Source organism: Sinocyclocheilus rhinocerous, unplaced genomic scaffold (assembly GCF_001515625.1).
Source record: "Sinocyclocheilus rhinocerous isolate Xijiao unplaced genomic scaffold, SAMN03320098_v1.1 scaffold619, whole genome shotgun sequence".
Taxonomy (NCBI): domain Eukaryota; kingdom Metazoa; phylum Chordata; class Actinopteri; order Cypriniformes; family Cyprinidae; genus Sinocyclocheilus; species Sinocyclocheilus rhinocerous.
Genome location: NW_015636051.1, coordinates 103,664 through 125,830, shown reverse-complemented (window position 1 = coordinate 125,830; position 22,167 = coordinate 103,664). Strand labels below are relative to the sequence as shown.

At 37.5% G+C, this 22,167-nt stretch overlaps 1 protein-coding gene across 2 annotated transcripts in view; it reads left to right on the top strand.

Moving 5' to 3' along the window:
* cntn5 (contactin 5) overlaps positions 1-22,167 on the top strand; it is a 200,301-nt gene that overhangs the window by 81,547 nt on the left and 96,587 nt on the right. Inside the window, exons 4-6 of one of the 2 annotated variants that reach the window (XM_016562233.1) lie at positions 372-547; positions 11,290-11,385; positions 17,571-17,774. In XM_016562233.1, the coding sequence (XP_016417719.1) occupies positions 372-547; positions 11,290-11,385; positions 17,571-17,774 (476 nt within the window). The remainder of the gene's footprint in view (positions 1-371; positions 548-11,289; positions 11,386-17,570; positions 17,775-22,167) is intronic. The other variant, XM_016562234.1, reaches the window with a different exon arrangement.

Below are 22,167 nucleotides of genomic sequence, written 5' to 3'. Positions count from 1 at the left end.
TAAACGCTTCGCTAGTGCTCGCCATAGTAGGAAAGAAAAAGCTCTTACTTTGCTTTTTGGAATGCACGCTTCAAACAGACCGGTCAATGAAGACGAAGAAGAGAATGACGTGTTCTCCCTGTGCCTATATATACTATAGTCGCACCGGTAGTGACGTAATGGGCTGTCGCCGGCCAACATGTTGTTGGTGTTTTTTGAATGTATGCTTCAGACACGGGTCACGACGAGGCGTTCCCCATAGCGACCCCTAGAGGACGCAGTTCGCAGTTCCCTTGAAAGGGAACTTTATTTCATTGTTCATACATCAAAATCTAATAATGGAAGCTGATTTATTTAGATTTTTTCTTTTTTTCTAAATAATTATTTTGCAGTTGGCTGATCAACGGAACTATTGTGGACACAGAAGGAGATTTCCGCTACAGTTTGATTGATGGAAACTTAATAATACTCAATGCAAGCGAGGCCATTGATTATGGGAGATACCAGTGTAGAGCTGAAAACAGCATTGGCTCCATCCTGAGTCGAGATGCCCTCCTGCAGTTTGCCTGTGAGTAATTTGAAACTTTTTGGATACTGAAATTCAGATTCTACTACCATTGATGTACTATTATAGTTTTTTTTTATTTTTTCAGTTTCATTTTATTAATTTGGTTTTGTCATGTTTATTAGTTTTAGTTGTTAAAAAAATCTTTTTTTTTTTTTTTTGATTTCTCTATTTCATATTGATGTTATTTCCACATGGCATACCCAAATGCTCACCCTAAAACTGACTCCTTCTAATGCTACTAATTAAAAGCAAATGCAATTAAAGTTATTCCCATGATGCTTTGATCATTTCCTTAAAATCTAGCCCCAAAGTTGTCTCCATCAGATGGAAAAGTTCCCTTAAAGCTTTACTTCACAAAACAAGAGCAAAAGCACATTTATTTCCCTAGCAATCCCTTGGCTTCCCTCCAAAATATCATCACAAGCCACGGAAGCATGCAGTGTGGAGCTAGAGGCGCAATTGCTTGCTGGAAAACACATTGTTAGTTTTGCTTACAGTTTCCCCAGGAGCGATGGCCATAATAGCCTTATTGGCGTACCCAACGGGATTGTGTACTTCACTATTCACTGCCCATGGTGTTTTCTGTAGAAAAACGAACACTTAGTATATGTGTGATGTAGCATTCTTACGAGCAGTAAATGTATTATAGCTGTGGTTAGGAAGCCTGTTTTTTGCTTCCCAGACTGTAATATTGAAGAGGTGTTCGCTCATGTTCTCTGGCCCACATGAAGATCCGCCTTGCATTGTCTGTTCTCTTTTTGCAAAAAAGAACACTGCGAACGAGATCGGAAAGTCATCCGGTCTTTTTTTTCATCTCCATGAGCTGCCAGCCCTCATGAACACACTGTTCTTTTTTGTTTTGTTTTTTTCTGTCGTCCTTGTCCGTCGCCTGGCTATAACCTTGCTCCGATCATTGTTGTCCATTCTGAAGGCCTGTTGGAGAGACAAAGGAAAGCTCCTGGCAGCAGACATTGGGATGCAGAGCTTTTCCCAGGCCTCACATAACAAATGGCCACCATTCATCACCCTGTTGGACACCCAAGGATCTTTCACTCTTATTGGCAGGGGACAATCTCATCAGCCTGACATGTGCAACGAGGTTGTGATAAAATGAATTAAACATTATTTCAACACCTTGGCACCAAAGGCAACATGAAACACTATTCACAACCTATTTTACTTCCGCATTCTGATGTATTTGCGAGTCAGACAGGACATTTAATGAGGAAAATGTAGGATGTGATTTGATTTTCTCCCGTGACAATTGATTGGATCAAAGTTGGGCATAAGTTGAGGCTTGATGACCACCCAAAAAAGCAGCACAACTTACAAATTACACAGATATATTAGAATAACTGATGAATCGTGCACATTAACACTAAGAAAATGCATTTAGAATGTGAATAAGTAATTTTTATTTGTGATGAACAACACTGAGACTCCTACTCTGTGAAACGGTTAAAAAACTCAATTAGGAACTGAACTGTTTTTGAAATTGTATCAGTACCTCCAAACAGTAATAGTTAACTGATCAGGATTCACTCTGAACCGTCAGACTTTCACAAATCTAGCAGGTTATTCAAGAACAGAGCAATCTAAAGTGCACTTAAAAGCGGCAAGAGCTGATTTCTGCTGGCAGCTACTACTGTGCAATTTCAAAATGATTAAAGGCAATAATTCCCTGTGTGAAGTGTATTGGTCGAGGTCTCAGTTCATGAAATGCAAACAGCTCTTCTGGCCATACAGCGGTAGGGGAACATTTAGCTCGGATCTTTTTGTTTGCTGTCTTTGATTGAGGAAGCTGGGCATGAGTTTCCCAGAGATGGTCAATTCGGCTGTTTGGAGAGGGGCCTAGTCTTTCAGCCCGGCCACGGATGTCACAGCCCTCCCTTGCAAAGAGACCACTCACAACTCTTGCCAGGGAAACTGGTTGGTTTGCACAGAGTATCCACAGCTCCCCTGGAGATTCAGAAATGTATTTTTATATTAAAAAAAGTGTTGGGGAAAGAAAACCACTAGTCTGTATTCCTTTCACAGTTTGTTTGTTGTGCCCCCAAAGCATTCCCTGTTGGGCTTTTTTTCTGTCTCTTTGTTTTGAGAAGCAGAACTCCCTGGTTCAAGCTAGTTACCAGGCCACACTTTGAAGACTGCAGGCAGAGGGAGTGTCTCTTTATCTCACCCCCTTCAGAGATTCAGTCCTCTCTCAGCAGACCCCTCCAAAGTGGGAAGATGTGACTTAGGTATCATGGCTTGAAAGAACAAGCCTGTGGATATGTACATAGGGTGGTTCTGTTCAGAACTCGACTCTGTTTGACCACAGAAAACAGGGCCATCAGGAACTGGATTCTCAGAACTAGAAAGTTGCTAAAAGTGGCTTCCACTTTAAAGGCCCTGATGCATCAAGGGTTCATAGCAGCCGGGTGCATGTGAGCAACCTTCTGAAACCTAGAGTAGAATCACAATTGAAACACACTATCGTCTCGTGGACTTTCTCTCTTTCTTTTTTTCAACCTAGGAAACGAGGCCATTTGTAACATGAATGTGCAGGGCTTGTGATTTACCTATAGCGGCCATTGAATTGAAAATCTTTCACATACAAAGAAAAGGGCTTATGTACGGAGGGAAAAAAATGTGAATACATACTGAATTATTAAAAATATATAAAAAGCTATGAATTGGACACTTTTTTTTTTCCTATGGCCATGTGTAAATAGTAAGAGAACATCCAATCAGAGAGCAGTCCAATCAATACATAAAGTTTAAATACCCCTTTTAAAAGGTCAAGTATTGTCTTAGACTGCACACAATTATTGAAATGAGAGCATTGGTTCTTGCAGATTCTTATCTTATCTCCCATCCTCCCTTATAGTTGAGAACAGATGAATATTGATTTTCCCTTCAAAGGTCTCAGTTTACCATCCAAGATGAGGGGTCAGGAAAATATGAGATGAGCGCTTGGAAAAGAAGAAAGAAACCCAGTAAACAGATTTTTTATCTTTTCTATCTTAACTTCTATCAAACGGATCCATTATTTTTACATGGTTCATTTATGACGCTTATCATGAGAATCCATTGCTTAGTTTTTGACAGTCCTGTAAATTATGTAAATTTTAGCAGGACTGACTGCCCTCCTAATTTACCGCTGCTGTTACTTTAGCAAGCGAAGAAAGAAATAAAACGAGAAAGAAAACTCTTTACATGTGTCATGTGTTTCATGACCCTAGCTGTCTAAAGATATGCCATTTATCACATCTTTTCCTTTGACCATGTAGGAACAACAAAAGAAAATCTATTTTCCCATTTAGACTACAGTGGAGAGCATTGATTAGTTATAATTCATATGTCTAGAGTGAATTGACGAGGGCCAGGGATAACGCGCTGATATGGAGAACAAGAAGACGGCAGTGACAGCGGCTGATAAATCAATAATCTGCACTGTTACAATGGGATTTCCAGCCTCTACATCCCGGCTCTCTCGTGACAGTTTGTTGGAGGAGATCACCTTTCCAAGGCCATGCATGCACGGCTCATACCAATACTTCTTTCCTGCCGTGGAGCCGGGGAGAAGCAACAGACGTCTGCTGCATTCCAACGGCCCGGCCTGACAGCCGCCCACTTCACATAAATAAGATATAAACTATTGAATTGCTCTCTCTTAAACTTTATTTCTTCCTTTTCTGCAGTCCCAGAGAGAGGTGTCTTGTCTTTTCTCAGCAGATGCTTTCGTTTTTCATGGAAAAAATAAACTTTGATCTCATTCTCTATCATTGTGAGCAGCCCCCTGTAGGTTTGAGCGTTAAACACAGGTGTTGCGCCTGTTGATGGCTCTTTGTGCTTTTGCTGCAATGGAGGAGTGCAATAATTCCCTGCTGATCACACATGGATTGGAATGACAGTTGACCGATATTGGATTTAGCCGATAATGATACCAATGTAGAGAATATAGCCGATAACCGATTAATTGGCTGAAAGTTTCTAAAAACACTAATATGAATTAAATCATTCAACTCAATGAAAATTAGTGCTGAACTTAAAGGGTTAGTTTACCCAAAAAAACGGAAATACTGTCATTTACTCATAGTATGAAAAAATAAAAAAATAAAAAATAAAATACTGTGGAGATCAATGGGTTTGGTTACCCACATTCTTCAAAATCTTCTTTTGTGTTCAACAGGGGGAAAAAATTATAAATAAAAAAATAATTAAATCAAATAAAAATGTATTATTTGTTTATTTATTTATTTTTTTTGTTATCATATGAAATATAAATTTGACATACAGGTAAGGGAGAGGAGAAATAGAAAAAAAAAAAAAAGATAATACTATTTCAGTCTTTCTACTTCAAAATTGCACATGTAATTTTGCATGTAACTTGCCGTTTCTTTGTAATTATTTGCCAGCAATTAATTACTAGCAATTTTTGAGAGAAAATTGTTTCAAAGTAAATCCTACACCATCTTTTCTTTTTCAATGGGGTCTTGTCAAAAAAAAAAAACAATATCCTAACAGATATCACTGTAAAACAGTATACATTACAGTAAATACAGTAATATAAAAAGTAAATATAATATTTTTATTTTTATGCAATTAAGGCAGTCACATTGAGATTAAGCCATGATATAAATAACCTGGCTTAATCTCTTATACACACACAAACACACATTTGAATATGCTCACATTTTAGATGTATTTATGATATTGCTTAGATATGCTCATATTTTAGATGTGCTTTATCTTGTTGATAATTTTCTAAGAACATAGGAAAATGTATTTAGTTAGAACACATTTTATCAGTGGATCATGCAGCAGTGAGACTTTGAAGTCAAGAAAAAGTAATCACAGCAGTCAAGCTCTTCACAAATGAAGGACTTGATTGAACAAAAACTAGCAGTCTCTGCACAGAAGTGAACAAGAATTCATTCGTTTAAAAGATTCATTACAAAACAGTGAAATACCACTAACACACAGCCCACTTGCTTTTCAGAGCACTCTCAAACCCATGCAGCGCATGAAATGCGACAGATCAACAGCTTCTCTGTAGTGGGGAGTGTTAAGCAGTACGATTGAAAGGTTGGCAAGCTTATCTTCTGCAGGATGACTGTATTCATGCAGGAGCATCTGACTGTGCACAAATGAAGAGAGAAAGCTGAAGTGCTTTGGGAAATCAAAAGAATGGCGGACTACAAGTTAATGTCCAAAAATGCTATGTGAGCAAGAGATGGAACATAGTGGCCAAACACAAGCTGTTCGACTTGAATGGCAAAATCACACTGAAAGGGAAATCCAGACTCCGTTCAACAAAGTATACGCTGTGCTTCCTCACGATGCTGGCAGCATTGTTGAATGTCTGTGATTTTTCATGTCTGTGCATGTCTGATGTCAATTTTCATGGTTACACATTGTAATGATGAATGAAAATTAATGCAAAAGCTTCAAAATAATTTCAGAGCCAGCATGTGTTAGCAGCCTTGTTAAATCATTTACATTTGTTGTTTTCAGATTTGACACAAGACACTTCAGTCTGGAAATGAATAAATTACAAGAAATAACATTCACTGATGAATCACACAGTAAAAACAGAATATTGGGCAAAGTAAATGGGATCAATTTAGTATTTAAAGATTTCAAATCAAATTCAAATACAATGGCCTCAAACACTCAAAGTTTTCTATTAGGGCAGAAAGTCAGATGGCCAAACAGGCCATTAGGTGTCTTTGTATGTACTCACGTCCAAAAAAAAAAAAGGTTAAGGTCAGTAACTTTGCAACTACGTGTCAACTAACTCTTAGAGTAATAGCAGACTGTAAGGTTAGGGTTACTAGAATAAGTTGTAAAGTATTTGCTAAGTTACTTATACTCAGAATATCCATTAGATGACTATCAAAATAAATTCATCGGGAACAAAACCCGATGTATTTTGAACAAAAAACATCAGGAATGCAGGAGACAAAGAATGACGTAAAACACTGGACAACGGAACGAAGGGACAGAACACTCATTAAATACATGAATAAACGAGGGAATTAACGAGAAACACCTGAAATCAATTAACACAATCAAACGCGGGAGAAACTGGGTCATGGGGAGCACATGGGGAGCAAAACACAAGACAGGAACACAGGGGCATTCCAAGGGTGTGACAATATCTCAATTAAATTGTCCGTTTTATCTGCCCACAGAAAAATTATTGGTTGTTTCAGTTGGACTTCGCCATGTAAAGCACATACAGTATGTCATGTGACTGCAGTATTTTATCTGCCCACAGAAAAATTATTGGTTGTTTCAGTTGGACTTTGCCATGTAAAGCACATACAGTATGTCATGTGACTGCAGTATCTGTGTGTGTGTGTGTGTGTGTGTATGTATATATATATATATATATATGTATATATATATACACATACATATATGTCCTCTCTTTCTGTAATGTATTTCTTTCACTCTTTCAAGTCAAGGTATTTCTTGTTGACCGGTGAGCTTTATTCTGCAATGCTGTACACATATAGATGTCTATATATTTTGTCAGACCACATGTCAAGGTTGTGCTTTTCAAATCATACGTTCCACCAGAAAATATAGTGGTCTGTCAGATGTTATAATAGACAGGGGCAAAGATCAGCTATTATTCAGTAGAAGTGATTTACCACATTGTTGTGTCAAAACCAGTCATGTTAGCCTAGATATTTAAAAAACTTCAGTGAGGACAGACCAGATGCCTGCTGTGTTTGGCACTTTTCCCATCTGCTTTTTACTCGTACGTTCATTTTAGACACAAAATGACTTTTGTTTTCAGAGCTGATGAATAGATGTAGTGTAGTCACAGTATGGAAGTGGATCGCGAATGCTGTTTCACGTTTGCATGGATTGTGTTGCTTTATATGCAGAAATTAACCACGCTTGGTAGTTTTTCCCGGGCCCCCCGACATCATTGCTGCTGTGTGAAATTAAAACAGCCTCACTTCAGTCTTAAAGGGGCTAATCAACACCACCCACGACCAGGGCAGATGAAACAGCTCGTCTCCTGTCCTACAATCTCTGTCTTCTGTTCTGCCTCAACCCACAGTAGGGAAAAAAAAAAAAAGATTAATTATCTGCATGTCTGAGCCTGCTTGAATTCTTTCACATAGTGCATACAATTAAACGGAGAAATAAATAATTATATGAACAGGCATTCTTGGCAGGAAGTTGCTGAATTTGCACTGCTCTTAGGAGGGAATAACAAGCAAGATCTCTTTATTATGTCAATTGTTTCCCATGTGGGATAAAATGGAGAGCAAAGCTGTTGCTTGTCAACATATGATCAAAATTGACCTGTTTACAGTTTTTGCTTTATTGTACTGTAGTGTAAGTTATTGTACTGAATGTGCACTTGTAGTGTACTTCAAATCTTAAAAGTAAATAAAAAACTGTACTTGAGTTAATATAATATTCATGAGTCTAAGACTGTTTCTTAACACACTTATGTACACTTTTAAAAAGTGCACTTTCTAACAATCTTAGTCTAAATTGGAGTTCTACTTTAAAGTACACTGTAAAAAAAAAAAAAAACGTTTAATAATCTTTTGTTATGTTTTAATGAAGTACACTTATTTATTTGATGTTATTGGTTAACATACTAAAGCACATGTAAAGTGACTGATTATTATTTTAACTGTAGTGTATTATCTCATACACAAGTTCATAGGTTAAGTGTTCTAAATTGTAACTTCATCATTACAGATGTGTAAATAAATTTTTTTATTTATTTTTTTTTCAAAAATCACAAACATAACTGAGAAGTTTTCTTGTTCTTCCTCTAGATCTGGAAGCTACTTTTAATTAGCAAAAGTTGTTTATCACAGTTGTTCTCAAGAGCCTAAAAAAAGTTGTTATTGTTTAGTTCCTTGTATGAATGTGGCTGCTAAGCCAAATGAAGTGTCATTCCAGTCAAACTCTGGTTGTGCCATTATATTTGTTCATATGTCAGCACAGCGATGCTTAACTGGGACACTTATTGATTTGCTGACCTCCATAAATGCTGCTAACGTTTCATTTCCATTTGCACCTTGTTGCCAAGAGCTTAGAGAAGTGGAAGATTTAAGTGCAGGCTCAAACTGAGCCAAAATTACGTTTAAAATAGTGTAATCTAAAAATTAAGAGTTAAATTTCAGCAGACCCAGGAGCCCCAGGGCTGAAAATGTGTCACTGAATGCTCATATTGTATGTAAATCTGAAGGAAGATTTTTTTTTTTCTTTTTCTATTTTTAAATTGTTTCCTGAAGTTTACTGTGCTATTTGCATATAAATGAATATTGTTTGTTGTTTACATTGAATCTTACATATAGACTGGTAGTTGACATTCTCACTGTACCATAAAAGGCAGACTTTATTAATGTGGTCTTTGAGATTTTGAGGTTTTTTTCACATAGGAAAGAAATCAGTAGTGAGATATATTTAATATATCAATATTTTCTCCTAAGATGGATTTGTTATTAAATGGAGACTGTTGTTTATCTCCTGTGTCTTAGATGTTTCTCCTGAGAAAAGATCCAGTGGTCTCACTTGTTTTTTCAGAAAAGATCTCAACAATGTCTCAATCTGTGCTTCTTCAAAAAGTGTGCAAAACGAAAGTGAAAGATCTCAAATTAACTCAAAACATCTTCACCAGATTCTTCCAAGATCAAATGATGAGCTATATCCATGTGTTGCTTTATTTATATTTTAGGAGAAACTTCTAAGACAAAGTTGATACCCAGCTAACAAAAAAACATTCTCAGAACTTTCTCGCAAGGTTCTCATTATGAACAAATGTTCTTCCAATAACATTAATAGAACAGTGTTATCTGGTCTTTAACATCGTTCTCAAAACATTTGCACAATATGTGCATGATGTATTTATACATCATTCATGGATTTTTTCTTTTGTTTTTTTACTTCTGAGACGTTTATTTAGACATTTGTGTAAAGTTTTTTTTATTATTACCATTAGTATTTATTTATTTAAGAACTGACACGGACTTCACTGTATCTGTTTCACCAAACACACCTGCAGAACAAACAGAAACAGATTCTCAGTCACACATATTAAAGTTAAGTTTAATAAAGCTTTAACTGAAGTTTAAAGTTGTTTTGAAATAATTACAAACATTTGAAAGGTGGAAAGTTTAAAAATGGCAAAAGATTGAAACAACCGCATGGAAAATAAATGGCCAGGTACATAAACATGTACAAGATGTATGATCTCTGAATTTTAGTAGATTCTTATAAACGTAATCTTATAAACCTGAAAAAAAGCATTTGTAAACTTAAAAAAACCTTTTATTTTTAAGTCTTTACCTTGTATTGAGAGAGGATAGTATAGAGAACTGACAGTAAGCAAAGCAGGAGAGAGAATGAGATGGATTCGGGAAAGGACCACGAGTCATTAGTATTTATTTTTTTAATTTTTTTTTTTTTTTTTTTTTTGACTTACTACACTAGTTTTTAGGCCATTCTGAGAACATTCAAAAGTAGCATTCCAAAAATGTTGGCAAAATGATAAAAAGGACTGTTCCATTAATGTTTCATCTAATGTCCGCATAACCAAGAAGAAAACGTAAAAAAAAAAAAGTCTTTAATAAGTCTTTAATAGCACTCAAACTTTTTTTTTTCTCTGAAATGTTTTAGTTGGATGATTGTTTAACATTTTTTTAAACATTACAAACTACTTGTATCTGACCGTTCAGAGAACATTTAAATGTAACATGCTTGCAAAATGATAAAATGGACCATTCTCTTAATGTTTTCTGTAACATTGCAAATAACCATAAAAAAACATTTTTAAAACTTAAAAAATGACATTTTGAATGTTCAGTGTTAAGAGAACTTCAGATGTTTTGTTTTTTGTTTTGTTTTGTTTATAGATACGTTAGTAATAGATACGTTAACAAAATCTTAGCACATATTTTTAGCTGGGTAATTAAATGAAATGTAACTGTGATCTCCAGTATGTCGCATGACCTATAAGAGCAACCATGAACAATGATAATGTTGCTCTTGACGTCAAAATGTGTAATTACTTTGCAATACTGTGGTAACTCTACACCCCCCTCACCTTTTCTCACTGCGAGGGGCAGTCAGCCAATGGTATGGTGTTGTGCGGAGAGTTTGCTGATTAATTATGGTAATTTATGCAAATGCAATTTGTTCCAACAGATTAAATGTAGTAGCTCCACCTGTCGAATCAGTTGTGAGACTCCTGCGGCCTGATGAAACCATCCCTGCGCTGTGTGATTTCCAGAGCGCCGCTACACGCGGAAACCTTCACCTCTACGTTCCAACTCAAATTACATTTTAAAAATACCACCTGACATCTGTCCTCAGACATGGCTTGAAATTGTAATGATCACCCACAATTCTCAGCTTTTTGTGAACTAAAATGATTTTCCGCGTCTCGTTGGTATTTTAAAAGTACTTACAAGATTGAAGGCTTCGAGCAAGGTTAGCTGTTTTAATTACCACTTGGCCGTCGTGTCCGGAGGGAAACAGGAAGTGAGATTTAAGCGGCAGGTTTGGGGTGTGGAGCAGGTTAAAGTGAAAGCACACGCGGAGGTCAAACCTCAGGTGACAGATACTAAATCTAGCCAAGCCGCAAGCGCTTATCCGATTTTCAAGCGCTCATATGCAATCTCTGACCCTTAATCTGCAGGTTAACTGCTGCCTCTGTGCCACAGTGTGTCACTCTGTCACTGGCTCAGTCCACGCTTACATGTGTGTGTTTGCAGATCTCGGGGCGTTCGGCGGTCGGACGAGAGGAGCTGTTTCGGTGAGGGAAGGCCAGGGGGTTGTGCTAATGTGTGCCCCCCCTCCTCATTCACCAGGTGGGTACTCTCTTTCTGTTCTGTCTCCATCTCTATACCCTGTTGAAAAGAGCAGCATAAAGGTCACCACCATGTGTTTTGTTTTGGATGCTGGCTGCATTTGAAAACGAATCGTATATGCAAAAATCTTATAAGATGGATATTACAAGTCATATAGATTTATCTTCTATGCCAGTATTAGATTTGTTCTGCTGAATTTCATACTTGCTGTAGGTTCCATACTATGAAAGCAGCCCATTTCTTACCCCATTTAAATGCAAGTGCAGGTGGCGCTACAGCTAAAACGAATAATCACAGCTCATATTATGTTGTTGTTTAAATGAAGAAATTGAAATCTGGCTTGTATTTTCTTTGGTACATGTGCTTATCCTATAGACAACTCCAATAGACAAATCAACAAAAATTGACAACAGACAATCAAATTTCAGAAGCTAGTAATTCCAATTGTGAATGTCTCATAATGAGGAGATGTGGTGTATGTCTGCAAGGTATGGACAAGAGGCTGAATACCAAATTGTGGGGCAATTTACCACAAGGTTGTGTTATAATAGGATAATTTATATTTTTACGTTTTGGAATCTAAATTACTTGTTTCAAGTGTTTTAAATTAAACTTGTGAAATATTAACAGCAATTCACAAATCACACTACCATTTAAAAATGAAAAGGGGGTCAATAAGATTTTTATCCAGCATGGACACATTAAATCAATCAAAAGTGACAGTAAAGACCTATAATTTTACAACTGATTTCTATTTAAAATAAATTATTTTCTATTAAACATTCTATTCATCAAAGACTCCACACAAACATTAAGCTCCTTTCATCATATATATATATATTGTATTTCTTTGTTTGAATAAACACATTTATACAGCAATTTCATGTCTATGTGTTTGGATGTTTGTTAAAGTGACAAACTGATAAAAGCTGCCCATGTTAGTTTTTGTTCTAACCAGGAACAACAAGACATTTTGTCAAACACTTGGCTTCTCTTTTTGTTGCATTGTGCTGTTAAATTACTTTTTTTTTTGGTCCAAAATTATTCTTCACAAAACTGTATATTACACATCAAATATCATTGCTTGGGTTTTTAACATTTCGCCTACATAAAGACAAAATACTTGTTACTGGAACCAGTGTTAGAGTTAAGTTCAAGCTAGACCAGCATAAACCAGCCTGGACACTTGCTGATTTAAACTAGTCTTTTCAGTAGGTTAATCTCACCTTTCTCTCTTCAGTCATTTTCCAGTCTCTGCTTGTCTTGCTCCAGTCCCTGTAATTGCAGGTTAAATGAACTCGGATGCAGTGAGACAAATAGAATGGGAAGAGAAGGATATAGACAGGGCAATTGAACGAGCACTATCAGATGAAAGACTTGTGGTGAGATGGCCATTTTTAGAACATTTAGTACTCCCAGAGACCCAGGGTAACCTCATCCAGCTTCCTCTCTTCCTGTCTGCTCTACACCCCCAAAACAAAATCAAGACTTTGTAAAAGAGCATAATAGGACCCCTTTAACAAAGCATACTGTTTAAAGAGATAGTTCACCTAAAAAAGAAAAATCGCATTACTCACTTTTAGCTTGTACTGAATCTGTTTGCTGTTATTTTTTCCATGCGCTGAAAAAAATGTGCATGGTTTTCACTCAGAAAATAGTAAATTTCACAAATAATTACAAAGAAATGGACAAAGAAGTAATACATTGAATTATGTATGTTGTTTTGAAGTAGAAAGACTGAAGTCGTATTTTCTTGTAAAACGTATTCCAACAGTGTAGTAAATTTCAAAAACAATTAAGGATGAAAATGCACTATAAAAAAAAGACTAAAAACATGACTTTTCATAAACAGATTTTAACTTAAGAGTAAACTAGTCAATTAAAATTGTAAAAACAATCACATCACACAATCTCGTCCTTTTTATCCCCGTTAGTAAAGCAGTCTGATGTAACTTCAAAAGCATTTGGTAACTTGACTATCGTGTCTTGCCAAGCCTCATTGGACCATGTCCAAATGTGAGATTGCAAACAGACAGAGGTCATTATTGCACCATACAAGCGTGAGCGTGACCATTACTGTTTACAGATACTGTTTACTGTTTACAAATAAGGAGCCGAGAGAGAGAGCTTCAGTGGTATTAGCACAGGTCTAAATTCACCAAACACTCCATTCTGAGCTAAATTAATCCCGGGCATGTGCTGACACAGTTTCGGCTTAGTCCTTATCTCCTCTCACCCTTCCCCTCATCAGATATCTGTATGTCTGGTGGATATCATCGGCAGTTCAGCCCAGCTCTCCTTAGCATGTGTCATCTGATAATCATAATGCCATTACTTTATAACTCTGCAACTCTCAAATATAAAGTGTGGTTGATTTCTGTTGTCCCCTCCTGGGTGAACTTTGAGAAAGATCACTGTTTGATGCATCCGTCCAAGCCCAGTACCAGAGTGCTGTTGGTTCTCTTCAGGACAGTAGCAATGAATAAGGACTTTTGCCAGAGTGATTTGCATCGTAACTGACTGGGCTTCATGTTCCATATGGGAAATTACGTTCCTTGTGTGTCAACCTATCCGTCTCTAACTGGTCAATGCAGTGTTTCCAGACAAGCATCAGCATCAAGGCTCAAATTTACTGCATCATTAGAAATTAAAAGAAATTGCACTCAGACAATTATTTCACGTAGGCACAGGCAGCATGAGGGAGCGCTTTAGTGGCCTGTCTCAAATCTCAGTTGTCATCTAATGGAAAAGAGGAGGAGATCCCTATTGCATACAGTGCTGCTTGAAAGTTTGTGAACCTTTTAGAATTTTATTTCTGCATAAATATGACCCAAAACAAAATTAGATTTTCACACAAATCCTGAAAGTAGACAAAGAGAATCCAGTCAAACAAAGGTAAGTAAGATAAATATGTAGCTAGTTTGTTTTCTACATAACTTGTGTCAAGGATAAGTGAATATGTGTACTATTGTTGACTGATTGATTGATTGATTGATTTATTCATTGATTCATCCATCCATCCATCCTTTCTTTCTTTCTTTCTTTCTTTCTTTCTTTCTTTCTTATGGAAACTGTGATACATTGTTATGATTCTTTGATGAATAGAATAATTAAAAGAACATTCATTTGGAATGGTCTTTATTGTCACCATTTTTTAAATATAAGTATTCATTTCTTTCAAAAAGTCTTACTGATATACTTATATACGTATGACTTTTGACTATATATATAATGTCTATTTTAAAGTATTTAGCTAGTTTGTTTTCTGCATAACTAATGCCCATTATTCAAGCAGTAAGCCTTTATATTAAAATGCTTTTGGGTTCATGAGAAACATAAATCCAGTCCAGTGTGTCCAGACCTTTATTGCTAATGCATATATGTTATAGTAAATCATTTTGTGCTCTTAAACAGTGCGTAGGAGGCAGAACTGTAGCATTGTACCAGTTGCAAACAAATTAAGGGACAGAGGAACGAGCAACCAATTTACATGAGACAAGGCTGTTTTTAGTCTATTGATTTTCTGCAATTGTTTGACTAGCGTGGAAAGCTGATGTGAAGAAAATTAACATCATTCATTGGCTACAAGGTCACAGAATGATTTGTCTTTAAATGCCAATACTGATTTCCCATCAGGCACAGAGCTGCAAACCTTCTGAGGGGTGCCAGGCTTTAAGAATCTGTTGAGATCAACACATAAGCGAACACTTGGCAATAGCAAGCAATTTATTGTGAACTATGATGTAAATGTTGTATGCTGTATCAGAAGTTTGGACTGAATATATGTTCCTTGTGATCTTAAAAAATCTTTCTTGTGGAATGGTTCTGCTTAAATGCTTGACAATAGTGTTGTTGATAAATGAAAACTGAATTTGTTTACAAAATTAAAATTACACATAAATAAATGAAAACAAGTAAGTAAGTGTATGAATTAGAACTGACAGTGAACGAAAAGCAGCCAATAAGCATGCAGCTTTATTTTAACTTTTTACATTAACATATTGACTGTAAGACATGTACAAACATCATTCGGTTATGAGCTGGAACTATTAAATGTTTGCTTGGAGGATTAACAGCTCTTTGGATTTGATATGTGTGGAATGGGAAGAACTGCAGGGAATTTATTTTAGGACCCATAGGACGGCTTTGAGGTTAATTTGTCTTTTATTTGCCTGAATTGCTCGTAGGAGGTTTCATCCACATTAATATGGGAAGATGACTTTAAAACTGAAAGTAATTGAAAATAATTTGAAATCACTGAGATGTAAGCAGGATATTACTATCAATACGATCTGTGTTGCTTTACCACTCAAAGTGTAGAGGAGGCGTTGTTGGTTCCTAACCTTGATGAATGCATGGAGCGCTGACGTTACACTAAAAATAAAAACGACTGTGCACTCTTATCTTTGCTCCATTCAATGCTGTTTTCAGTTCTTCTGGGAATTTCCAACAGTACATGGTTGGAAATCGTATGCATGACGTGATGTGCGATTTTGGCTGGAATAAAATAAACACACAGGGCGATTTCTTTCTGTCTTTTTTCACATTCCGGCAAAGCCAAGAACTGTTTGTATAGCTAGTGAAAACAAAATAAAGTGCAAGAGATGCTCATTATGTGTGTAACACTGCTCTTTCTGTGTATTTAATCATTCTCATACTGCCACAGAGAATAATGGGAAATGTAGTTTAGCCACACAAGCCTTTTACCTTATAAACAGACAAAATGAATTGTATTTTCTGCCAAGCCTGATCACTTTTCATCACTAACAGTGCACAGATTGGGCTCAAACTGAATTTATCGTCAACACTGACAGAGAACCTTTGCCAGAACATTAGCCAGTGTTCTGAGAACTTTCCCTGATAGCAGAGAACCTGTTTAAGGTCAATTGACAAACAACCAATACTGCATACTTCAGAAATAGAGCACTACTGTACTATTCTGATCATAGTCATCATGAATTTGCATTCCATTCTGATTCAGTGCCTCTTGGACAATAACTTCACCTTTTCTCAGTTGCTGACAGTCGTAACTCTTTGTGCAAACCTAGTTTTACATTGCTATCTCATATTAACTAATGTTAATAATTGGAACCTTATTGTAAAGTGTTACCAATATTTTTATTAAAAAAATACAAAAAATCATGGTAACAGTGTTGACGTAAATATTAGAACGATTTCTGAAGGATCGTGTGACACTGAAGACTGGAGTAATGATGCTGAAAATTCAGCTTTGCCATCACATGAATAAGTTACATTTTCAAATATATTAAAATGGAAACAGTTAAATTATATAGTACAAGTATGGTTCAAGTATAAATTGCACTGATATTTCACAATATTGCTGTTTTTTTCTGTATTTTGATCATAAGAGACTTCAAAAGCATTTTTAAAAATCTACACCGTGTAACACGATTCATAAACCATAAAGTCCAAGTCCGAGACCATTTTTTCTCTGAAAAGTTGAGACCATCTCGACCAAAGCTCCTGAAAATATGGCCATGGACTTGGGTCCGAACATAGAAGAGATGTGATTTATTGTTTTCTGCTTTATTGTGTGGGGCCTGGTCTGGACAGTCGCCGTGATTTTGCCAAGTAAGACATGTTCCTGGATCAACATCTTTTGTTGATCCTGGATCAACATAACTGTCCAAAAATATAGACTTAACCCAATCCCTACCCCTAAACCTAACCCAACCCATATTTTTTTCCTAAAAACAGTGTGAACTGATAGCTGGTTAACAAGGGTGTAGAAGCACCTAACCCTGATTGTAAGCCTAAAACAGATATTTACTTAAAAGTTATCCCTCAATTCTGATTGGTTGATAGGAATGTTGTTCCAGGATCAACAAGGACGTTGATCCAGGAACATGTTGTACTTGGTGAAATCACCGGTCTGGACACAGGGTTTACTTTCCTCATTCTAATGCAGTTCGGTACAGTATGCAAACAGGAAACCATATATCTGTACTTTTTTATAACATGCAGGTTATGATTGCCCTGAACCCTGTAGTAGAGAGCAGTGAATTAATCCATATCACCTACACATCAGCTCCCAGTCTCCCCCTCCTATGAGCCCTCGCTCTGACAAGGTCTGCGTGCTACAATGCATATTAAGACAGGGGTTTCCTTAGGGACATGTGCGTTGTTCTCGCAGCTCATCTGCTTGCTCTTCTCTGCCCCGGCAGAGATCATCTACAGCTGGGTGTTCAATGAGCTTCCCTCATTCGTGGCGGAGGACAGCCGGCGATTCATCTCGCAGGAAACGGGAAATCTGTATATCTCCAAGGTGCAGCCCTCGGACGTGGGCAGCTATGTGTGCCAAGTGAAGAACACTGTGAACAACGCCAGGGTCCTGAGCCCACCGACGCCTCTGACTCTCAAAACAGATGGTAAGATATTACACACACTCCACACACACACACACACACATATATATCCCTGCTCCCTAAACCCCCATCACCTGCACAGCAGAACTAGGCTGGATGCCAAGCATCTCTCTTGGTGAACCAAATTGATGAATCAATACCATGACATGAAGTCTCTTTGCTAATAGATTAAATTGAGACATTATTTTTACCATTATATCTCATGTCTTAAAAAAATTACTGTAGCTTCACCTGGCACAAGGGGTGATATAAATAAAAATGTAGGTCACGATACTTTAAACATTTTGTGAGATAGCATACTGTATATATCATAACATACACATTTTTACTGTTCACTTACCTGATACTTAGTATTAAAATCTGACATGTTACCCAGTGATGTATGGTTTGTTTAGGTGAGATGTGCTATTATTTTTTGTGAGCAATCGGGCATATAATTTTGTGCTGATACATGATAGATGGGAGACAAAATCCCATAGACTTACATTGAATGTGGGACACGAGCCATATTTATAGACTAAAGCCATATTTATCCATAAGACTTTCATTCATCTTCAGAACACAAATGGAGGTTGTTGTTTTTTTTGTTTGTTAATGGAATCTGAGAGATTTCTGCCCCTCCACTGAAAGTCCATTCACACAAAACTCTGATGCTTCAAAACTTTCATAAAGAGATTCTAAAATAAATCCATAAGAATCTAATGGTTTAATCCAAGTCTTATGAAGAGACACGATCACTTTATATAATGAAAAGATTTAATTTATGCTTTTATTTACATATAAACAGTGATCATAAACGAATCAGCGAACATAAACACAAGCTTGTCCTTGCTTGACGTGCGAGAACAAACCTCACTGGTTCTTGCAGAAGCTCAAACATGTTGGCGTAATATGATCCTCATTGGTTCTTGTGTGTCAAGCAAGCGTGCTTGAGCTTCCGTGATCAAATTTGAATGTTGTAAACACTGTTAGGTGATCAACTTTTATATGTTATTAAAGTCCTAAATTAAATCTGTCCATCATATAACGCAATTGTGTCTCTTTTTGGATTAAACTGCTTGATTCATATGGATTTATTTTACGATCTCTTTTTGAACATTTTGAAACAAGTTTTGGGTGAATAGACTTCCTCTAGAGGAACAGAAACCTCTCATATTTCATTCAAAATATATTAATTTGTGTTGATCGAAAGAATTCTGGGTCTGAATGAAGGTGAGTAATTGACAGAATTTTATGGCAGACTAGCGACTAAGGGGGCGGAGCTTAGCTGGCTGATCGTAAAGTGATTGGAACGCCGATTCCCCACCATGCAGCAGTGTTTCCCATAATCCTAATGGAAATGATACTCAAATTTAAAATATCAATTGTCATCAAAATGCCAGTTTGTCATTTCAAATGCCGTGTTGGCCATCCTTTTCTCATATATCAATACCCATACAGAGAGCTTTCTAAATATGCTAAATGTGTTAAGGTGCATGACAGCTGGACTTTTTTTTTGAAGCTCTGAATCACAATCCAGGAAAAAGTCCATCAATATCTCAGAAAGCTATAATGGATGTGCCTGCAAATCAGGCTTGAAAGGAAATGTAGCAGTTTTTCAGCGGTGTGACAAGCAGGTCGGTTGTCTATATTAGTGCTTTTATGCCATGTGAAGCCGATTTAATGAGACGTCTGACTTATATATGTAGTTTATATGCCTCATTCTGTCTTCCTTTTTCTCGTTGCACGAGGGGTCTTTAGGGCCAAACCGAAAGTGTCATGAATTCCAAAACATCCGCATGAAAACAGAGAGCATGAGGTGCTTTATCTTTTGCTTTAGAGCAGTTTTTCCATAGACAATGCGCTCTGGTGAAACTGGCCATCGGGGAAATCATTTTCCAGCATAAAATAAACCGAATCAATGGGCCTCTTCCAGAATGGGCCCTAGCTTCTTTAATAGCAGATTCCCGAGGGCCAAGCGGGGGAGCCAAATACCCGGCTGTCACTTCAGGCATTTTTCCATACTTCACAGACACGCACGCATCACCTGCCGCCGGTACACATCAATGTCAGCTGCCCCGGTACGCAATCCCAGAACAGCCGGGCTAAAAGGACTACAGTGCCCTAAAAGCTTGTTTTTGCCTACGTTGCTTAATGTTGCATGTCCTTTGTGAGAGCACCACGTCCCCTTCGGCATGCTCTTCGGCATTTCCATAACCTTGTTGTTGAGAAACGCTCCTCAGAGACATGCACGCATCTAAGCGCATTAGCATACTAAATTGGATTTGCGCCTCTTGTTAGCACAGATTGCAAATGCAAGTAGCGTTGCGTTCTCCGGTCACACTCAGAAGTTAAAGAAAGGGCAGAGACGAAAGGCTGGAGAGAAAAAGAAAAGTCCCGAGGGTTGTCTCAGAGCCACAGGTGGAAGAGTCAGGATGAATTGTTTTGTGGCAGCTGCATTTGCAAATAATCATATAGTCGGGGTCTCATGCAGAATGAGCGCCAGTTCAGCGAGAGGTTAGTCACCCGAAACACAAGCACGGCTGATGGGAATCTTTATTCATTCCGTGCCTGACGTCCGCAGCGTTCGCTTGGCAAACATTGTGTGGGAAGCATCATGCATTCGGCAGCTAAATGCCTCGGCTGGCTGCGCCTAAAAGCTTGAGAATTATTTTGCCACCCCTGGCCAAGCTCGAACTGCCTTGCTTTCAGTCATTCTTCCAGTGCTCTCAAAGCTCACCAATCTACAGCCCTCGATTAATGTTTTCTGCTGAGACAGGATGATAATTAACTGCACGAGAGGCTCCGTGCGGAATGCGCAGGTGAAGCGCTTCACCCATGTCCTTCCCTTGGCTAAGACGCTCTTAATCAAAGCTGCCCAACTGCCTCTGCGCTCGGCTGCACCTACAGGGCAAGTCATGCATCTTCCCTGCCCGCTCCCTTCTTGAGAAACAGCACAGGCAGCGGAGGCCTTCTGTACTTATGTGATGAATCGCACCTTAATAGATGCGACTCGGATGGAACAATAACTCTCACAGAGCTGGAGCGCTCGCAAAACACTTGGTGGTGCTGGGATTGCTCGTCCTTCCCGCTTGGCCTTGGACCTTGAAGGGGCAGCATTTTAAAGTGGAGGGTCAGGCATTTCCAAGGCCTTCATCAGTGTCGTTCATTTATAGTAGATAAGATATCAGTGTCCTTGGATTCAAAGAGCGAAAGTGCAGTGGCTTCAATTATTGAGCTACAAATATTGGATCAGTGCTTCAAATAACATTTCAAATGTCACTAAGGGTCATAAAAAATGCATACTGATATCATTGATGTCTCATTCTCTAATAATACCACTGTGTACATGCTTTTCTAATCACAAAATGAGAAACCTGAGAGTCTGGAAAAAAGGTCTAAGCGTGCTGTGCAAAAACCCTCAGTTTTCATTTTGAATATGACTACTGTTTCTACTGCATGCCCAAAGAATTCCCAATCCAACAAATTCAGAGTTTGTCATAAAAATGAACAGGTGTGCCACTTTGACATGCAGCGTTTCCACATCTTATTCTCTAACCAACCAAAGTCAGGCTTGATCACTATGGCCATGTACACACTGCAAAAAGACTACTGAAGGTACTTGGGAAGTCACTTGATAAATTACGATGATTGCTAAAATGATAACCAAAGCGACATTTTTGCATCTCACGGCTTAACCTGTTTGGTGGCAGCTAATTTTGACTGTTTTGTTTATGCTTGTATAGCCTTATAAAAAGACTTCTAATAAGTAGATATTGCCGAATTATATAAACTAGAGTCCTGTTTATCTCATCGCTTGTTTTGGGCTTGTATTTTTTACACCCTGTCGCTTTTTTAAGCGACATCTGGCAACACTGGTATTTCTGGACTGTAGCATTACAGTACGTGCTTCCCTGAGACCTCAGGGAAAATCAAGACAAGTACCTCTGTTTCTGTGCTTTTTCTAGCACCTCCGATGATCAGTCAGTGTCCAAATGAGGGTTATGTTACTGCACTAGCATCTAGTTGTTTAGTTGGGGTCTGTACACATTATGTGGATTTAATATAAATGTGGCTGTCACTAATTTTCCAAGAGTTAATTTAGTTTTAGAATGCATTTGTCACTCTTGTAAATAACCGCACACAACATGTTTGAGCACTCTGAAGAGTGACAGAATGTACTGGTGTAACTTTGTGCCAGTCATATTTAAATAAAGCCAGTGTCATTCTTGTCATTCAGTGCAAACAGACTGCTTGTCTATGCAAATCAGCCTTAGTATATAGTCACAATGATACCTCTTGGAAAATTTATTTTTTAAGGCTGTCAAAATAAATAAAGTTAATGTAAGATACTTTTGTAAGATACTGTTTAATACTTGACAGCATATATATGTATATATATATATATATATATATA